At 37.2% G+C, this 17,623-nt stretch overlaps 1 protein-coding gene and 2 pseudogenes across 1 annotated transcript in view; all 3 read right to left on the bottom strand.

Moving 5' to 3' along the window:
* The window catches only part of NUP160 (nucleoporin 160), a 53,814-nt gene that overhangs the window by 11,129 nt on the left and 25,062 nt on the right, over positions 1 to 17,623 (bottom strand). Inside the window, exons 18-29 of the mRNA XM_045558070.1 lie at positions 17,162 to 17,295; positions 16,380 to 16,450; positions 15,525 to 15,684; positions 14,826 to 14,895; positions 13,597 to 13,695; positions 12,823 to 12,942; positions 7,490 to 7,585; positions 7,293 to 7,387; positions 7,106 to 7,202; positions 6,907 to 7,012; positions 3,178 to 3,338; positions 2,318 to 2,378 (exon numbers count right to left, since the gene is read on the bottom strand). Coding sequence (XP_045414026.1) covers positions 2,318 to 2,378; positions 3,178 to 3,338; positions 6,907 to 7,012; positions 7,106 to 7,202; positions 7,293 to 7,387; positions 7,490 to 7,585; positions 12,823 to 12,942; positions 13,597 to 13,695; positions 14,826 to 14,895; positions 15,525 to 15,684; positions 16,380 to 16,450; positions 17,162 to 17,295 — 1,270 coding nt within the window. The remainder of the gene's footprint in view (positions 1 to 2,317; positions 2,379 to 3,177; positions 3,339 to 6,906; positions 7,013 to 7,105; positions 7,203 to 7,292; positions 7,388 to 7,489; positions 7,586 to 12,822; positions 12,943 to 13,596; positions 13,696 to 14,825; positions 14,896 to 15,524; positions 15,685 to 16,379; positions 16,451 to 17,161; positions 17,296 to 17,623) is intronic.
* LOC123643184 lies at positions 1,217 to 1,309 on the bottom strand (annotated as a pseudogene).
* On the bottom strand, positions 14,579 to 14,696 carry LOC123643111 (annotated as a pseudogene).

Consider the following 17,623-nt stretch of genomic DNA (forward strand, 5'->3'; position numbering starts at 1 on the left):
AGGTCTTGCTATATTGTCCAAGCCGGTCTCAACTTCCTGGCCTCAAGCAATCCTCCCGCCTTGGCCTCCCAAGGTGCTGGGTGCCTGTGCAGGAGTCATTGTCCCTGGGTCTGGCTATGTTGACATTTTTTTTAAAGCCAAATCTCTTTCTAAAATTATCAAACCATCCTTTGCTCGCATTAAATCTCTAGCTTTCAATCTTTCACTTTCCTTTTGCTTTAAGTTGTCATACAATGACTGCTTTTTCTCCAATCATTAGTGTCTACAGGTATATGCCTTTCTTTCTTTTTTTTTTTTGAGACACAGTCTCGCTCTGTTGCCTGGGCTAGAGTGAGTGCTGTGGCGTCAGCCTAGCTCACAGCAACCTCAAACTTCTGGGCTCAAGCAATCCTCCTGCCTCAGCCTCCCGAGTAGCTGGGACTACAGGCATGTGCCACCATGCCCGGCTAATTTTTTTTCTCTATATATATATTTTTAGTTGGCCAGATAATTTCATTCTATTTTTTTTTAGTAGAGACAGGGGTCTCACTCTTGCTCAGGCTGGTCTCAAACTCCTGACCTCGAGCGATCCACCTGCCTCGGCCTCCCAGAGTGCTAGGATTATAGGCGTGAGCCACTGCGCCCGACCTATATGCCTTTCTTATAGGAATCTTGTACTCACATAAAAGCTGCATTTTCAACATGAAATAAAAAGGTATTTTGCAAAAAGTGCAAGGTTTTTTAGCCTGCTAGTGTAGCTGCAGCCATGGCTTCACAAGTTTCCTTTTCTTTCTTTTTACAATGGTCCTTATGCTGGATTCATTTACCTTGAAATGGCAGGCAGCTGCAGCTGCAGACCTCAACTTGTAGTACATACCAAGCAATTGAACTTTCTTTTGTAATGTCACTTTTCCCTGCTTCTTGGGAGTACTTCCAACATCACAGTGGCCCTTTGTATGTGTCCCAGTAAATATGATAAAAAAATATGTGAGAACTGTGAGAGATCACAATTTTTACCCCAATTTACTGGAGAGGTGACCTGCTCATGCAGAGATGATTGATGTCACATGGCATTTTTAAATAGATGCAACATTTGTGCTTAATTCAATAGCAAGAGGAGGTGGCTAGAAAATTATTACAGTAATACAGTATGTACTACAGTTAATTTTATGCAGTTATAGCTTAACATAGCATCTTTACCTTTGTTTACATTTCTCTTGACTTAGAATGTCACCATATATGGTCTGTTTGTGTCCATGTTTTCTTTTTAATATTAAACTGGTAAGAACAGATACTACACTTGATCTTAGTCAAAAGGCAGAGAAGCAATGTCTATAAGATTTGATAAAAACTGTTTTTATCCTAATTAATTAAAAAAGAATTTTCCCATTACAAGCCAGTTATCCTGTGGTAACTTTTCTGACACCTGCTGTTTAAAACTCAAAAGGTCAGAAGGACCCTGAGTCCCTGCTTTCAGTTTTGATAAATTTTAACATTAAAAAAATTAAAGGCGAGGAGCAGTGGCTCATGCCTGTTATCCTAGCACTCTGGGAGGCCAAGGCAGAAGAATTGTTTGAACTCAGGAATTCAAGACCAGCCTCAGCAAGAGTGAGAACACATCTCTACTAAAAATAGAAAGAAATTAGCTTGTCAACTAAAAATATATAGAAAAAATTAGCCGGGCATAGTGGCGCATGCCTGTAGTCCCAGCTACTCAGGAGACTAAGGTAGAAGGATTGCTTGAGCCCAGGAGTTGGAGGTTGCTGTGAACTAGGCTGATGCCACAGCACTCTAGCCTGGGCAACAGAGTGAGATGGTCTCAAAAAAAATAAAAAAATAACTAAAATATAAAAAAAAATTTTTTTAGAGACAGGGGCTCGCTATGTTTCCCAGGCTGAAATGCAGTGGCTATTCATAGGCTTGATCATAGTGCACTGTAGCCTTGGACTCCTGGGCTCAAGCAATTTTACAATAGATTTGTGTTTATTTTATGGTAATAAATGATAAAATAGTCTAGCACCTACATATATTTTATGCATTCATGACATACGTAACTTTTTAATTTTTTCACTATTGCTAGGCCATGTTGTTCATTTGTTAGTTCTTTCAAATTGTCGCACATCTCTAAAAAATTTTCTAATATTTTTATTGAAAAAAATCCACATGTAAGTGGACTTCTGCAGTTCAAACCTGTATTGTTCAAGGGTCAACTAAAACTACTATAATACAACATATATATAACCTCTCTCGTAATATTGCAATATAATTATCCACCCATTGTAATATAACAATATAACTACCGTCCAGCAAAGAAATCAGCATGAGACTCCTGACTCACTTGGGGCAGGTGTGCACTCTCCATCATGATTCCTCTTAGGGGATGCTCCAGGGCGATCGTACTGATAAGACAAAACAAGTGATTTAACTGTGAAATTAGTATTTTAGTTTCATTAACTATGATTGAGAACTTTCATAATTAAATTCTCTCAATAGAAATTATTTTTATTTCAACCAGCATAGCTCTTCTTACAAAGGTTCTTTAACTGTCAGACAAAGAAATGGACTTGATCTCCATATAAACAACCTGACTTTCCTTGTTTCCACAGTTGTATTCTCCACCTATTACTCTGGGCAACAGCCTAGTAAATGCAGGAACTATATAACAGAAGTAGCTGGGTGTATGTGACCTATCAGTATGATAGGAAAAACTCACAGACTAAATTAATAAACACGATCGAAATAAAAGCAGCTACTATTTTTTGAGCACTGTTTGTGGGCCAGGCACTGTTACTGTCTTGTGCAATATACTCAAATTATTTCATTTAATACCCAAACATGATTATGCTGAGAGCATTTAGGGGAAAAAAATACTCCCAAAAAACCAATCAATCCTGTAAGGTAGATATTATCATCTCTATTTTATGCAAGAGAATAACTGAACAAAAAAAGATTAAGTAACTTGAAGTCAGTCAGGTCTGCCTAACTCCAAAACCACTCTGCAATACTTCTTCCTACAATTCTGAACTTGAGAACTAAAGGGGTAGTAATATATAACAATCGAATTGCTGTAAAAATAGATTAACTTCATAAATATTGCAGTAGAAATTTTAAATGAAATGAAGGAAAATTATGTAATAGTTCTGAAAGGACCAAACAGATTAAGCAATTCCAAAATTCCAGGATGGGAAATTTTTATACCACTGCACCAGATGCTGGCTGCACAATCCACGCATATTCAGGACGAATAAGTCGTAAACAATTAATAGCTGCCAGATAACAGTTGCCTTGTTTCTCAAGTCCCCGCAGAGTTCGAACCTCTCTGCCAAGACGCATTCCATACTCATACATCACCGTGCCAGCTATGAGGCAAAAATAAATTGGACATTAGAATTTCAAAAATGTATTTCTTTAGAGATACACAGAGAGAATCTGTTATCCTTATCAAATACCAAAATTTAAAACTAAATTGGGTTTAACTTAAGATCACCCAAAATCATGTTGGTGAGGATGTGGAGAAATTGGAACCTTTGGGCACTGTTGCTGGGAATGTAAAAAATGGTGCAGCAGCAATGGAAAATAGTATGGTGGTTCCTCAGAAAATTAAAAATAAAATTACCATATGATCTAGTAATTTCACTTTTGGGTATACACCCAAAAGAATTGTAAGCAGGGTCTCAAAGAGATATTTCTACACTCATGTTCATAGTAGCATTATTCATAATAGCCAAAAGGTGGAAGCAACCCAAGTGTCCATCAATGGATAAACAAAATGTGGTATATAAACACAACGGAATTTTTTTAGTTTTAAAAGAGAAGTTCTGACACATGCAACTCCATGGATGAAACTTGAAGGTTTTATGTTAAGTAAAATAAGCCAGTCATAAAACAAAGACCATAGGATTCCAGTAGCCAAATTCATAGAGATGGAAAGTGAAATGGTGGTTGCCAGGGGGCTGGGGCTGGAAGGAATGGGGAGTTGTTGTTTAATGGGTACAGAGCTTCAGTTTTACAAGATGAAAAGAGTTCTGGAGATGGGTTACACGACAGTGTAAATGTACTTAACACTACTGAACTACTGAACACTAAAAAATGGTTCATGGTGTATCTTTTTGTAAAAGAGAAAGTGTCTTGCTATGTTGCCCAGGCTGGACTTGAACTCCTAGGCTGAAGTGATCTTCCTGCTTCAGCAGCCCCAGCTGGGACTACTGGCATATGCCACTGAGCCCGGCTAATAAATTTTATGTTATGTGTATTTTACCACAATATAAACAAAAATGGAAAATGTTACTTTTTACTTTTAGATACTACATTCCCATACCAAGTACAGAAGACTAGCTTAGAGACCTAGTCTCAGCCATACTGTCACCTATCCCTGCCCAGGATTGTAAGATCAAAAGATGTTCAGGTGCTTTGCTCAAGAATAAGACTCTTACTTTTATACTTTAGTTGTACAGGTTGAACAAGATACTGAGAAATACATTGTTCTGGGCCATGGGACTCCAGAAACTGAATAACATGTAAAAATTTTCTTTTAGCCTAGCTCTCTGGGAGGCCGAGGTCGGTGGATCGTTTGAGCTCAGGAGTTCGAGACCAGCCTGAGCAAGAGGGAGACGCCGTCTCTACTAAAAAAAATAGAAAGAAAATTAGCTGGACAACAAAAAATATCTATAGAAAAAATTAGCTGGGCATGGTGGCGCATGCCTGTAGTCCCAGCTACTCAGGAGGCTGAGACAGTAGGATCGCTTGAGCCCAGGAGTTTGAGGTTGCTGTGAGCTAGGCTGATGCCACAGCACACTAGCCTGGGCAACAGAGTGAGACTCTGTCTCAAAAAAAAAAAAAAATTTTTCAGTGTTCAAGTAAAACTATATTTCATTTCAACAAATATTTTTTGAGCACCTACAATACGTAAGGCACTGTGTTAGAAGAACAGCCTTGTTCCAGAAAGACCTGAACATTACTTTCACTAAACTGATCCTAATTAGGTTGGCACCAATATAATGGATGTTACCGTGAAAGCAGACACTGACAGGTCTTTAATAATCTGTATTTCCCTTCCTGTATGCAAATATGTTTTACTATTAGAAATATTAAGAACATGGCTATAAATTAACTCCATCCATTCTTTCTAATGAAAATCAGCAAAAAATCTAATAAAAATTCTCTGAATGAAAGTGGTATGAAAATGTTAGAAGTTCCAAAGGGGAACCACAATGGTTATCTTGTAAAATATAATCTTAAAATAAATCCATATTCCCTTCATTTTAGCTGTTCTGATAAAGACTTCATCGATCACACAAATCCAAATTTAGATACATTCTACAAAAATGACTACCCTATACTCTTCAGGAATGTGCTATAAAAAAACACTATTATGACAACTGGCAAAATCTGAATACGAGTACCGCATTAGATAACAGCATTTCATTTAAACTTAAGTCACTAAATTAATTATTTACATTTCTTTAATTTGATAATTGTATTGAGGTTATATAAGAAAGTGTCTTTTGGAGATACACCTATTATGTATTAATAGTCATGATATCTGTAACTTACTTCCCAAATGATCAGCGAAAATAAACAAATAAGCAAATAAATTAGTAAGTAGAGAGACCAAGAGGGAGGAAGTGGAGGAAAGGAAGGAAGGAAAAGAGGGAAGGAGGAAAGAGAAGATAGGTAAGAAAGTGATGTGGTAAAATATTAACAATTGGTGAACCTGGGCAAAGGGTATATAGGTAGGTGTTAATTACATTAATGTTTTAACTTTTCTGTAGAACTGAAAAATGTTAAATTAAAAAGTTGAACAGAAAGAAATTATTTGGACAGCTAAAAATATATATAGAAAAAAATTAGTCAGGGATGGTGGTGCATGCCTGTAGTCCCAGCTATTCGGGAGGCTGAGGCAGAAGGATCTCTTAAGCCTAGGAGTCTGAAGTTGCTGTGAGCTAGGCTGATGCCACGGCACTCTAGCCCGGGCAACAGAGCAAGACTCTCTCTAAAAAACAAACAAACAAACAAACAAAAAATAAATAAAAAACCCAACAAAACAAAACAATAAAAATTTGAAGAAGGCTGGGCAAGGTGGCTGACGCCTGTAATCTTAGTACTCTGGGAGGCTAAGGTGGGAGAATCGCTCAACATCAGGAATTTGAGACTAGCCTGAGAAAGAGTGAGACCCCCGTCTCTACTAAAAATAGAAAGAAATTATCTGGACAACTAAAAATACATACAGAAAAAATTAGCTGGGCATGGTGGCACATGCCTGTAGTCCCAGCTACTGGGGAGGCTGAGGCAGTTAGATTGCTTGAGCCCAGGAGTTTGAGGTTGCTGTGAGCTAGGCTGATGCCAAGGCACTCTAGCCTGGGCAACAGAGCGAGACTCTGTCTCAAAAAAAAAAAAAAAACGCTGAAAGAAGAAAAAACCCAATTCACTAGGATATCATTTGATAACTTCTAAATGTAAATTTTACTTCCCCTTTTAAGGATTTTGCGTAAATTAAAGGGATGTGACAATCTAACCATAGCTAATAAGGAATACCATCTATTGTATTCAAATGACCTAAGCACATTTAAGCAGTCAGAATTTTGCTTCAAGAACTGACATAAGGAAAGAGAGAAGGCCATTGGCACAGGAACTCAAAACCAGTCACAAAAATTTAAGGTGTCTCTAAGTGACAAAGCTAAAGTTTCCTTTATAATTGGCCAGAATTTGCACATACAATGCCATCTCAATGGAAACACCCTGAGAATGTTCTAGAATGGGAATAAGGGCATATCTTTAAGGCCAACAAGTAATCTTCAAAAGGGTGAAGCTAATCTTTATTTAAACACATATGAAAAATTATGTAAGTCTAATACACAGTATTTTTGTAAAATGTGATTAAGCTAATAAGGTTGTCTTCAATAGATACTCTCTGGTTCAATTGCTCACCCTTGCGGTAATTGTGGCGATAGATGTGAAAGGCATAGAGAAGTTCATAGTAATTGTGAGTCATGAGGTCCACAGCTCTAGCACGTGATTCAATTATTCCCACTACCTAATGAAGGGGAAGCAATCAGATATCAAAGTTAGTAGCAATCACAGCAATCACCGTAGTTGTTTCTAGCCATCAGTGGATAACTAAAATTACCTCATTATGCAGATTCACGTAGGGAAACTCTACAAGATCCTGTAGCTGTGAACGTTCACAAAGAACTACCACCAGCTGTCGTAAACAATCTAATTGCCTAGAAGTAAAGGGATATGAGGGTAAACTGTCTTAGCAGGTTAAACAGGGCAGTAAATTGCCTTCTCTAAAATAAAGACTGTGAGATTACCTGCTGGAATCAGGAATTTGGGTTAAGGCTTCATATGCTTGGCTATTGTGACCCAAATCCAAATGATGTTTGAAAATGCATGTCCTTAAAGTAGCCTAAATATCAAATTTAGATCAAATATCAGAAAAGAGCAATGAAATCAAAATACCACATCTACAAACCTTAAGGAAAACAACAAAATTACAGTTAGTTCTTACCTGACTTTTCCAGTCATCACCTGCTTCAGTTATTGCTGATGTAGCCAACTGAATAACCAGCTCAGGCAAACCAACAACATCTAGTAGACGTAAAACCTAGGGAAAAAGAGAAGAAATTTCTATCAAAAATTAATATGGTAGTGTACTCCAAACTGAACTATGGTCTTAAATTAATTAGAAAGATAAAAGTAAGAAAAAGTTCAAATCAAAGGTGCTGACAATAAGATGGACAGGATTATTTGTTAATATTTAAGGTTTTCCTTTAGACTCTCCTGTTATATATAGGCTTGTTGTAAAACCTTTTGTTTTCCCAGATATTACCACTGGAACAACAGCTCTCTAGTTACAGATAAATTCTGATTGCCTGATTTAGATAAACCTTGTCTCTAAAAAGGAAAAAAAGAGAGATAATTCTAATGTATAGAACTTTTAATAGGAACTGTTTTTTTTTTTGTTTATTTGTTTGTTTTTAAAAGACAGTGTCTCACTCTGTCATATAGGCTGGAGTGCGGTGGTGCAATCATACTCACTGCAACCTTAAAGTCCTGGGCTCAAGCAATCCTCCAGCCTGGGCCTCCCAAAGTGCTGAGATTACAGGTGTGAGGCACTGTGCCAGGCTACAGGAACTATTGGTGAATAATGGAAGGATTAAATACAGGGCTCTTGGTTATCCTTTCCTTTTTTTTTTTTTTTTTTTTTTTTTGAGACAGAGTCTCACTCTGTTGCCCGGGCTACAGTGCTGTGGTGTCAGCCTAGCTCACAGCAACCTCAAACTCCTGGGCTCGAGCAATCCTACTGCCTCAGCCTCCCGAGTAGCTGGGACTACAGGCATGTGCCACTATGTCCAGCTAATTTTTTTTTTCCTATATATTTTTAGTTGTCCAGCTAATTTCCTTCTATTTTTAGTAGCGATGGGGTCTCGCTATTGCTCAGGCTGGTTTCGAACTCCTGAGCTCAAATGATCCACCCACCTTGGCCTCCCAGAGTGCTAGGATTACAGGCATGAGCCACTGTACCCAGCCCTATCCTGACTTTTAATAGTTTTGTTTTTAACTTTATGGGAATAGACTCCAAAATATGCTTTTTTGTGTGTGCCTGCCTTCTTTTGCTTAATGTTTGTAAGACTGATCTATATTATTACATTTATATTATGTTCATTTCATTGATGTGTTGTATGCCATTGAAAGAATATAACTAAAATTCCTGGATACATTTTGTTAAATGGATGCTTGAGTTGTTTCTAGTACAGTCATGCGCTGCATAATGACCTTTAAGTCAATGACAGATCGCATATATGATGGTAATCTTTTTTTTTTTTTTTTGAGACAGAGTCTCGCTCTGTTGCTGGGCTAGAGTGAGTGCCGTGGCATCAGCCTAGCTCACAGCAACCTCAGACTCCTGGGCTTAAGCGATCCTACTGCCTCAGCTTCCCGAGTAGCTGGGACTACAGGCATGCGCCACCATGCCCAGCTAATTTTTTGTATATATTTTTAGTTGGCCAGATAATTTCTTTCTATTTTTAGTAGAGATGGGGTCTCACTCTTGCTCAGGCTGGTCTCGAACTCCTGACCTCAAGCGATCCACCCGCCTCGGCCTCCCAGAGTGCCAGGATTACAGGCGTGAGCCACCATGCCCGGCCTATGATGGTAATCTAATGAGACTATAATGGAACTGAAAAATTCCTATTGCCTAGTGATGTCCCAGCCCAGGTTATTATTCACATTTGGGATGTTGGTATAAACAAACCTGTACTACCAGTTGTATAAAAGTATAGCACATGTAATTATATATAGCACATAATACTTAATAATGATAATAAATGACTATGCTACTGGTTTACGTGTTGACTATACTATACTATACTTTTTATTGTTATTTTAGAGTATACCCCTTCTACTTATCAAAACAACCTCAGGGAGGTACTTTAGCAGGAGTTCCAGAAGAATACATAGGAGATGTTATCAAAGGAGATGACAATTCCAAGTGTATTATTGCCTCTGAAGAACTTCCAGTGGAACAAGATGTGGAGGTGAAAACAGTGATGGATCCTAAGCCTGTGTAGGCCTAGGCTAATGTGTGTGTTTGTGTTATAATTTTTTAACAAAAAAGTTTAAAAAGTAAAAAAATCAAACATTTAAAAAATAGAAAAATGCTTTAAAATAAGGATATAAAGAAAATATTTTGGTGGAGCACAGTGGCTCACGCCTGTAATCCTAGCACTTTGGGAGGCCGAGGCAGGCGGATGGCTTGAGCTCAGGAGTTCGAGACCAGCCTGAGCAAGAGCTAGACCCTGGCTCTACTAAAAATAGAAAGAAATTATAAGGACATCTAAAAATATATACAGAAAAAATTAGCCGGGCATGGTGGCGCATGCCTGTAGTCCCAGATACTCGGGAGGCTGAGGCAGGAGGATCGCTTGAGCCCAGGAGTTGGAGGTTGCTGTAAGCTAGGCTGATGCCACGGCACTCTAGCCCGGACAACAGAGTAAGACTCTGTCTCAAAGAAAAGAAAAAAAAAAAGAAAGAAAAAGAAAATATTTTTGTACAATGGTATAATGTGCTTGTGTTTTAAGATAACTCACAAAAGAGTCAAAAGTTGAAAAAAGTTTATAAAGTAAAAAAGTTATAGTAAGCTAGTTTATTATTCAAGAAAATTTTAAAAAATAAATTTAGTGCAGCCTCAGTGTACAGTGTTTATAAAGTCTACAATAATGCACATTAATGTGTTAGGCCTTCACAGTAACTCACCACTCACTCACTGACTCACCCAGAGCAACTTCCAGTCCTATAAGCTCCATTCACAGTAGTATCTTATACAGGTGTACCACTTTTTATCTTTTATACTGTATTTTTACTGTACCTTTTCTACATTTAGACAAACAAATACTTAACATTATGTTACAATATTTTACCTACAGCATTTTGTATAGTAACATGTTATACAGGTTTGTAGCCTAGGAGCAATAGGCTACATAGCCTAGGTACGTAGTAGGGTATACCATCTAGTAGGCTAAGCCATCATCCACTCTATGATGTATGCACACAATGAAATTGCCTAACAATGCATTTCTCAGAAACGTACCTCCATTGTTAAGTGATGCATGACTACACGTGACTTATAAACATGCTGTTTGGAACATAACTACACATGTCTTTTGGTAAATACGTACATCTTTCTGTATATATTTAGAACTGGAATTACTATAGATAATGACAGTTTTCCACCGTGGTTGTAACAAATTTAAACTTCACCACAGGTGATTAAAACGTTTACTACCTTGAAAATTTTCATGGTTTTATATTATCTTGAATTGACACTTTATGGCTCAACGTACATTTATTTAAATTTTAAAATAGCATTCCTGAAAAGTTCAATTGTTTTTGTCTGATTCATGTCAGACCTGATTATTGGGTATCATTGTTTTTACCTTGTAATGTGGCTGATGAAGAGCCTGTGCCATGGGTAGAAGTGCCAGCTCTATCTTTTCCTCATTTGCTTGTACTTACATTGCATTACTGTCAATCTGGCTACTTTGCCAGGTTGAACATTTTAAAGCCACATTGTGAAGGCAAGTTTCATTAAAATTAAGTAATATAATGTGTAAATCCATTTACCCAGGTAAACACAATCTATAGAAATCAGATGGACAAGTGAAGGGGACACTAGCGATCTCCACCATGGCTGCAATATCCTCACTCTTTCCTCATACCTGCCTTGAGACTGACAAATGATCACCTGGTAAAAAGACCAAGTGAGAGCACCAGGGTTGATCCTATATTAGTACATCTTAATTTGTTTCTCCTGTGAGTGAGAGTTCTGATATTTTCTTTCCAACTCTCAAGTTGGGGTCCACTGGAGCAGTGGTTCTTAATGTTGTTTTAATCAGTGAGTTCCTTCTGATGAAGGCTACAGAGACTCCCCACAGAAAAAATACAAATATTTTGCATACAACTTCAGAGGATTTATGCATTCCTCAAAGTTATCTGGCCTCAGAGTAAAAATCCTTACTTAGGCTGGGTGTGGTGGCTCACGCCTGTAATCCTAGCACTCTGGGAGGCTGAGGCAGGAGGATCGCTCAAGGTCAGGAGTTTGAGCCCAGCCTGAGCAAGAGCGAGACCCCGTCTCTACTAAAAATAGGAAGAAATTATCTGGCCAACTAAAAGTATATAGAGAAAAAATTAGCCGGGCATGGTGGTGCATGCCTGTAGTCCCAGCTACTGGGGAGGCTGAGGCAGAAGGATTGGTTGACCCCAGGAGTTTGAGGTTGCTGTGAGCTAGGCTGACACCACAGCACTCTAGCCCGGGCAACAGAGCGAGACTCTGTCTCAAAAAAAAAAAAAAACCTTACTTAGAATTCAAAATAATTTTCTTATTACTAGGACAGTAGAGGGTTATTAAGAGCTATAAATCCATTTCAGTGTAAATTCATTTATCTAACAAACATTGAAGAAAATATGTGGCATTTACTTTTTAGTGGGAAATACAGATTAGAAATAACCATCTAAAATATAAAGACAAGTACAGTTAAATGTTATAAAGAAAAACAAAGCAGGGCCCACAGTGCCTCCATCTGCAGGTGTACATGGAAAAGAGAGACAGCGCACGTGTACCCAAGAGCATGGGCACAAAAACTATTCTGCATAGGCCAGGCAGGGGAGCACTCTGAGGAGGAGGCAAACGAACAGAGATCTAAGTACAATGAGGGTGTGAGGAAGAACACTGCAGGCAGAGAGAACAGCAGGCAGAAAGGCCCTGAAGAGAACAGAGCATGTGCTTGACTTGTGTGAGACAGTAAGAAGGTCATCATTGTTACAGCTGGGTGACCAGAGGAGAAATTGGTAGGAAAAAAGATCAGGAGGGTACCCAAGGGCCAAATCATAAACTAAGGCTAAACACAACATTACTAGTTAGTTCTCTGAAGTATCAGCAAGAATAATAAAGTAAAAATTAAGTAATGCAATTCTAATGAAGACTGGGCTAATAAAATATCATGATAGGTATTTCATTTGAGTTATGCCTACAATCCTAGCATTTTGGGAGGCCAAGGCGGGAGGATCGCTTGAGCCAAGCGTTTTGAGATTGTAGAGAGCAATGATGATACCACTGCACTCTCGCCTGGGCAAAGTGAGACACTGTCTCCAAAAAAAAATCAAATTTAACTCAACTCAAAATGTATTTCTTCAGTTTCTCTAGGCAAAGCCAACTTCATGTGGAAGTTCAGGGAACAATTACATTTTTATAGTATTTTTTCTCCAAAAATATCAAAGCAATGTATTTCAGTTGCATTTTTATACAGGGTGCTATAAGAAGAGCCAAACCATGCCATAAAGTACCTTGTCATAATACTGCAGCCTGGGGGTGGACACAATCTCCCCATCCTCTGAGCGGATCAAGCGATCTAAGAATTCCTCTTTGCCTACTTCAGATGCTGCCTGACTGAAACATTCCAGAGCCTAGAGGAAAATAATACAAAGTGACTTCTGGTAGATTATTCCAATTCTAGGTGCTATAAATCAGGGGTTCATATGCTAAGGAAAACAAAACAAAAAAAGAAACAAAATTATTTAAGACAGTCTATTATATTCATAATTTCTGCCACATCTAAATTCTATGTGATGCATTATTTAACATTTAAAAAATTATCTCACTTTGTATTTAAATGCTATCAATTAAAAAGTAAACTGTAATAAGATGACAGACAGATATGTAATAAACCAACTGTAGCAACATGTTAACAGCTGTAGAATTTGAGTGGTGGGTATATATTCACTGTAAGAGTATTTAAACTTTTCTATATATCTGAAACAATGATTATAATTATATAATGTAATTAATAAATTTTACTTATAAAAATTCATCCCTAAAAACACTTGCACAGGGGCAGGAGGGTTTCAATATTTTCTTATTTCCTATGTCCTAACTAAAACCATAAATTACAAGTTGCTACAGAGTCCTCGCATGTATATCATGCCTTTTGTTGGCATTAGTACAGGCTTTTTTGTTCTAATCTAGAGGATTCTATACCTCCCAGCCTCTATAACCTACTTAGATGGAAACTAAGAGATCTCCTTGCACTAAAGTGTATTCATCACTCAAACACAGTTTACCTTCTGTCCTTCTCCTGTAACTAGGTAACATCGTCCCAGCATAAATCGACAGGAACCAACATTGACTTGACACCAGGGATGTAGCAGTTGAATATAATCCTTAAAGGCATAAAAGGTGCTTATGGATTAGAAAAATAAACACTACTTAAGGAGATACTCATTTCCAAGTTGTTCTTTACAGAGGAAGAGAATATAGTGTCTTATTAATAGAAAAGTTTCATTTCCTGAAATCATCTGGAGATTAAAACCTAATCCTGTTAATATATTCTTATATCAGATCAGACATCTTAAGAAAGCAAATAGGAGTCCAGTAACATACTAACACACACACACACACACACACACACACTTTACACCTCAGTAATTTTCCAATTTTTGGTATTTACTGGTTCAATGACTAGATTCTAGTAAAGCATTTATATGAAGATAATGGTATGTTTGTATTAGTATAAAAAATTTAAGGCCAGGTGCGATGACTCATGCCTGTAATCCTAGCACTCTGGGAGGCTGAGGTGGGCAGATCATTTGAGCTCAGGAGTTTGAGACCAGCCTGAGCAAGACCGAGACCCCATCTCTACTATAAATAGAAAGATATTAGCCAAACAACTAAAAATAGAAAAAATTAGCTGGGCATGGTGGCACGTGCCTGTAGTCCCAGCTACCCAGGAGGCTGAGGCAGGAGGATCGCTTGAGCCCAGGAGTTTGAGGTTGCTATGAGCTAGGCTGACGCCACAGCACTCTAGCTAGGCAACAGAGTGAGACTCTGCCTCAAAAAAAAAAAAAAAAAGAAAATCTAGCAGAGAGAATTAAAAAAAAAGATACTCTAGAAAAAATTATGTTAGGAATGATACTGTTAAGAGAGATAGGTCTGATGCTGAGATGGCCTTTTAGGGAAAAAAACCCAAAATAATTTAAAAAGTTTTTAAAAAAGAGAGAAGTAGAGAAAAATCTCTCTTCTTTCTATTTTACTACTTTTTAAAAAAGCCTACAGCAACTGATATTCCAGGTGGTACTCCATCCAAGTACTAACCGGGCCCAACCCTGCTTAGTTTCTAAGATCAGTCGAGACCAGGCATGTTCGGGGTGGTATGGCTGTAAGTAAGAAAATCTTTTTGGGGTATGTCTTGGTGTAATCAAGTTCAAATTACTCATTATCAGATCAGATCAAAATTCCAGCAGTCCCATCCTTTACAAGAATGATTAAACCTGAAATGTGCAAAAGAACTCACCTGCAATTGTACATACTGACAATTCCCCATCAAACATTCTAGAAAGAGACAACCGGGATTGCTAGGCCATCTAGTCATTGGTTAAGGAGAGTCCTTACTTTTCTGGGCAAAACTTAAATGTACATATTGGGCATCAAACTCAGAAGAGTCCATGAAACAGCTTAATTTTTTTTAAAAAAAGGTAAAGAGTGTTCTTTCCACATCATTATATAACCTTAATATTAGACAAATATATATACCTTTATATATACCAAATACAGTGAAAAGATATATATATATATAAATATAAAAGGGTCTTGTCACCCAGCTTAGAACTTAGTTAACTATGGAATAAAGCATGTATTTCATCCCTGGGTGGTAATTTCTAATATACTGCAGATACATACTGTTGGTGCAAGTGGCCATGTCCAACATGTAACACAGGACCTGGCAATATAGAGTTGTTCAATAAATCATTGTTGAATGAGTGTTTTAAGGAGACCCAGGTATTAAATGTGTGTGTACCAACAAAATTTTGCTCAATTCTTGAGTAAAAAACAAAATAAAATAAAAATTGGGATCAAATCTGAAAATACCTAAAAATCTTGTTAGGTAGGTAAGCATCTAACCTCTTTAAAATTCTTCATTACACAGGCTGAATCAGAGCGTTATATTGTTTAGATAGGAGATCTTTCAACTGGCTTTTAAATAAAAGGATACAAAAGTTGCAATAAATAATTGGTAATTGCAGTAATCATTTCAGGCCAATTCAATCCAGTTTGGCTCAGAGGTGCCTTTGGTTGAGAGAAGAGATGAGATATAATGTGTTTTCTTGCAACTTCTTGGAAGAATAACTCCACAATTGTCTGTGGGCTAGATACTTAAAAAGAAAAGGTGATGATAATCACAAACTACTGATGGTAATATAAATAGTAATATCAATTTTCAATTCAGATAGTTTACCAATTTTATAAGAAAGAACACATCATTTCAAAACAGAAAATGAATGCGTATAATCAGTGGCAATATGAATAGAAGCTGTTTGTAAACTGTGAAGTACTATACAAATGCAATAAAAAAGCCACTTAATTCAATGTTATAGTCATTTCTTTTCACTGATCTCACTACATGTAAGTGCCTTTCCTAGGACCTCTTTACAGTACATTTGGTCCCAAGATAACGAGTTTTACAGCAAAAAAATACAAAATAAATTCTCTAGAATAATGGTTTTCAAGCTTTTCAAGTTTTAAATATTTGTTGACTAAGACAAGGTTACAAAAGCTACCATGAACTTGGTAAGTTTTAAAATAATTTTGTTGAATTAATCACTGGAGCATCAGAACACAATGGAAAAGCAGCAGTATATGTTTGTATTACACTCTTAATTTATGCCTGATCTGAGACTACAGTTTCACAGACCCCTTGCCACAACCAGAGGTCTCAGGCCACAACTTGCTCAGCCCTCTTCAAGTGAAAGCAAAGAGCCTGGCCAACTTTTACAGAGCAAAGATGACAAAAGACCATTTTAATGAATATACAATTTAAAATCAAATTCATACACAGTCCACTTCTTACCAAACTTATTTGCCATTAGAGCACCAGAGTCTGTTAGTTCCAATACTGATAAGTGTTGGAGATTAGACTCCCTGTGAGAAAAGGGAAAAGGATAGTTTAATAAATTCTCCTATGCCAAACATTACTTCTCCAAGTTATCTTACTAAGAACACTTTCAATTTATTTAATAAATTGCACATAAAAGGCTCTACTGAAAGCATTAAAAAAATTGGAAAATGTCAATGATTTAGATTGTTGCCCATCAAATCACTCAGTGATCCTTCAATGAGGAGCCAGAGCAAACAGGATAGTTTATCTTACTGAAAATGTAAATCTTTCCTAGGAAGCAGACTCAGGGTAAAAAAAAAAAAAAAAAGGAAAGAAAACGTGAAACTTGTAATTCTTCGATTTTCTCTCTTCTTTTGGTTATAAAGAAACTCAGCCTACCTTTAATAATTAGAGCACAATGTTTTTGTGTATGGTGTAACTTTTATTCTGGCTTCATCTTAATATTTTGTCTTCAACATGCTTTATCCGTACATCTCACACACACACACACACACACACACACACACACACACACACACACACACGTAAGTATATGTAAAATAAAAAAATGTATTTTAATTTTCATTCCTGTAAGTTGCCTTCAACCTTTAGAAAATGAAGTATCTGAAAGCTCTTTGAATCTTAAAGGCATGTAATTTTACAGCATGATTAAAGAAAAAATTTTTTTCTTTAAGACAATGGAAAAAATAATTAAATTCATAGTTTTTTAAAATAATTAGGACAATGAAACTCACAGTGTGTCAAGTGGAACATCAGTTGCCAAGCATTGACTTCCCCACTTAATGAGGTAGTAAGATAAGAGTAGGGGAGCTGTTCGATGTAGTAGGTCTTGCTGAGCTTGAAAGAGCTGACCGGCTCCCAAAATCACCTATACATGATGCGCAGGTAGAGGAGACAATAAACAATAGCTATCAGTAATGGTAACTTTTACAGTTCAGGTGGAGATAAAATAAAATAACAAACAAAGGGGACAATATTGTAAAAGCAACACACTTGTTACAATTTGGGGTAGCAAGTGGCAAAATAGCTTCCTAAAAATTAACAGTCCAAAAATAATCAACAATAGCTCACCAAGTCATTGGAGCTGATGCTGAAGAAGAAAGCAACAACCAAAAAGCTTAACTTTCATTAAATCTGTGGCTCCAGAATTGAAGGAGGAGCAGGGAAATCTAAATCCTCTCTTATTCTATGGGTGT

The sequence above is a fragment of the Lemur catta genome, chromosome 7 (assembly GCF_020740605.2).
Source record: "Lemur catta isolate mLemCat1 chromosome 7, mLemCat1.pri, whole genome shotgun sequence".
Lineage (NCBI taxonomy): Eukaryota > Metazoa > Chordata > Mammalia > Primates > Lemuridae > Lemur > Lemur catta.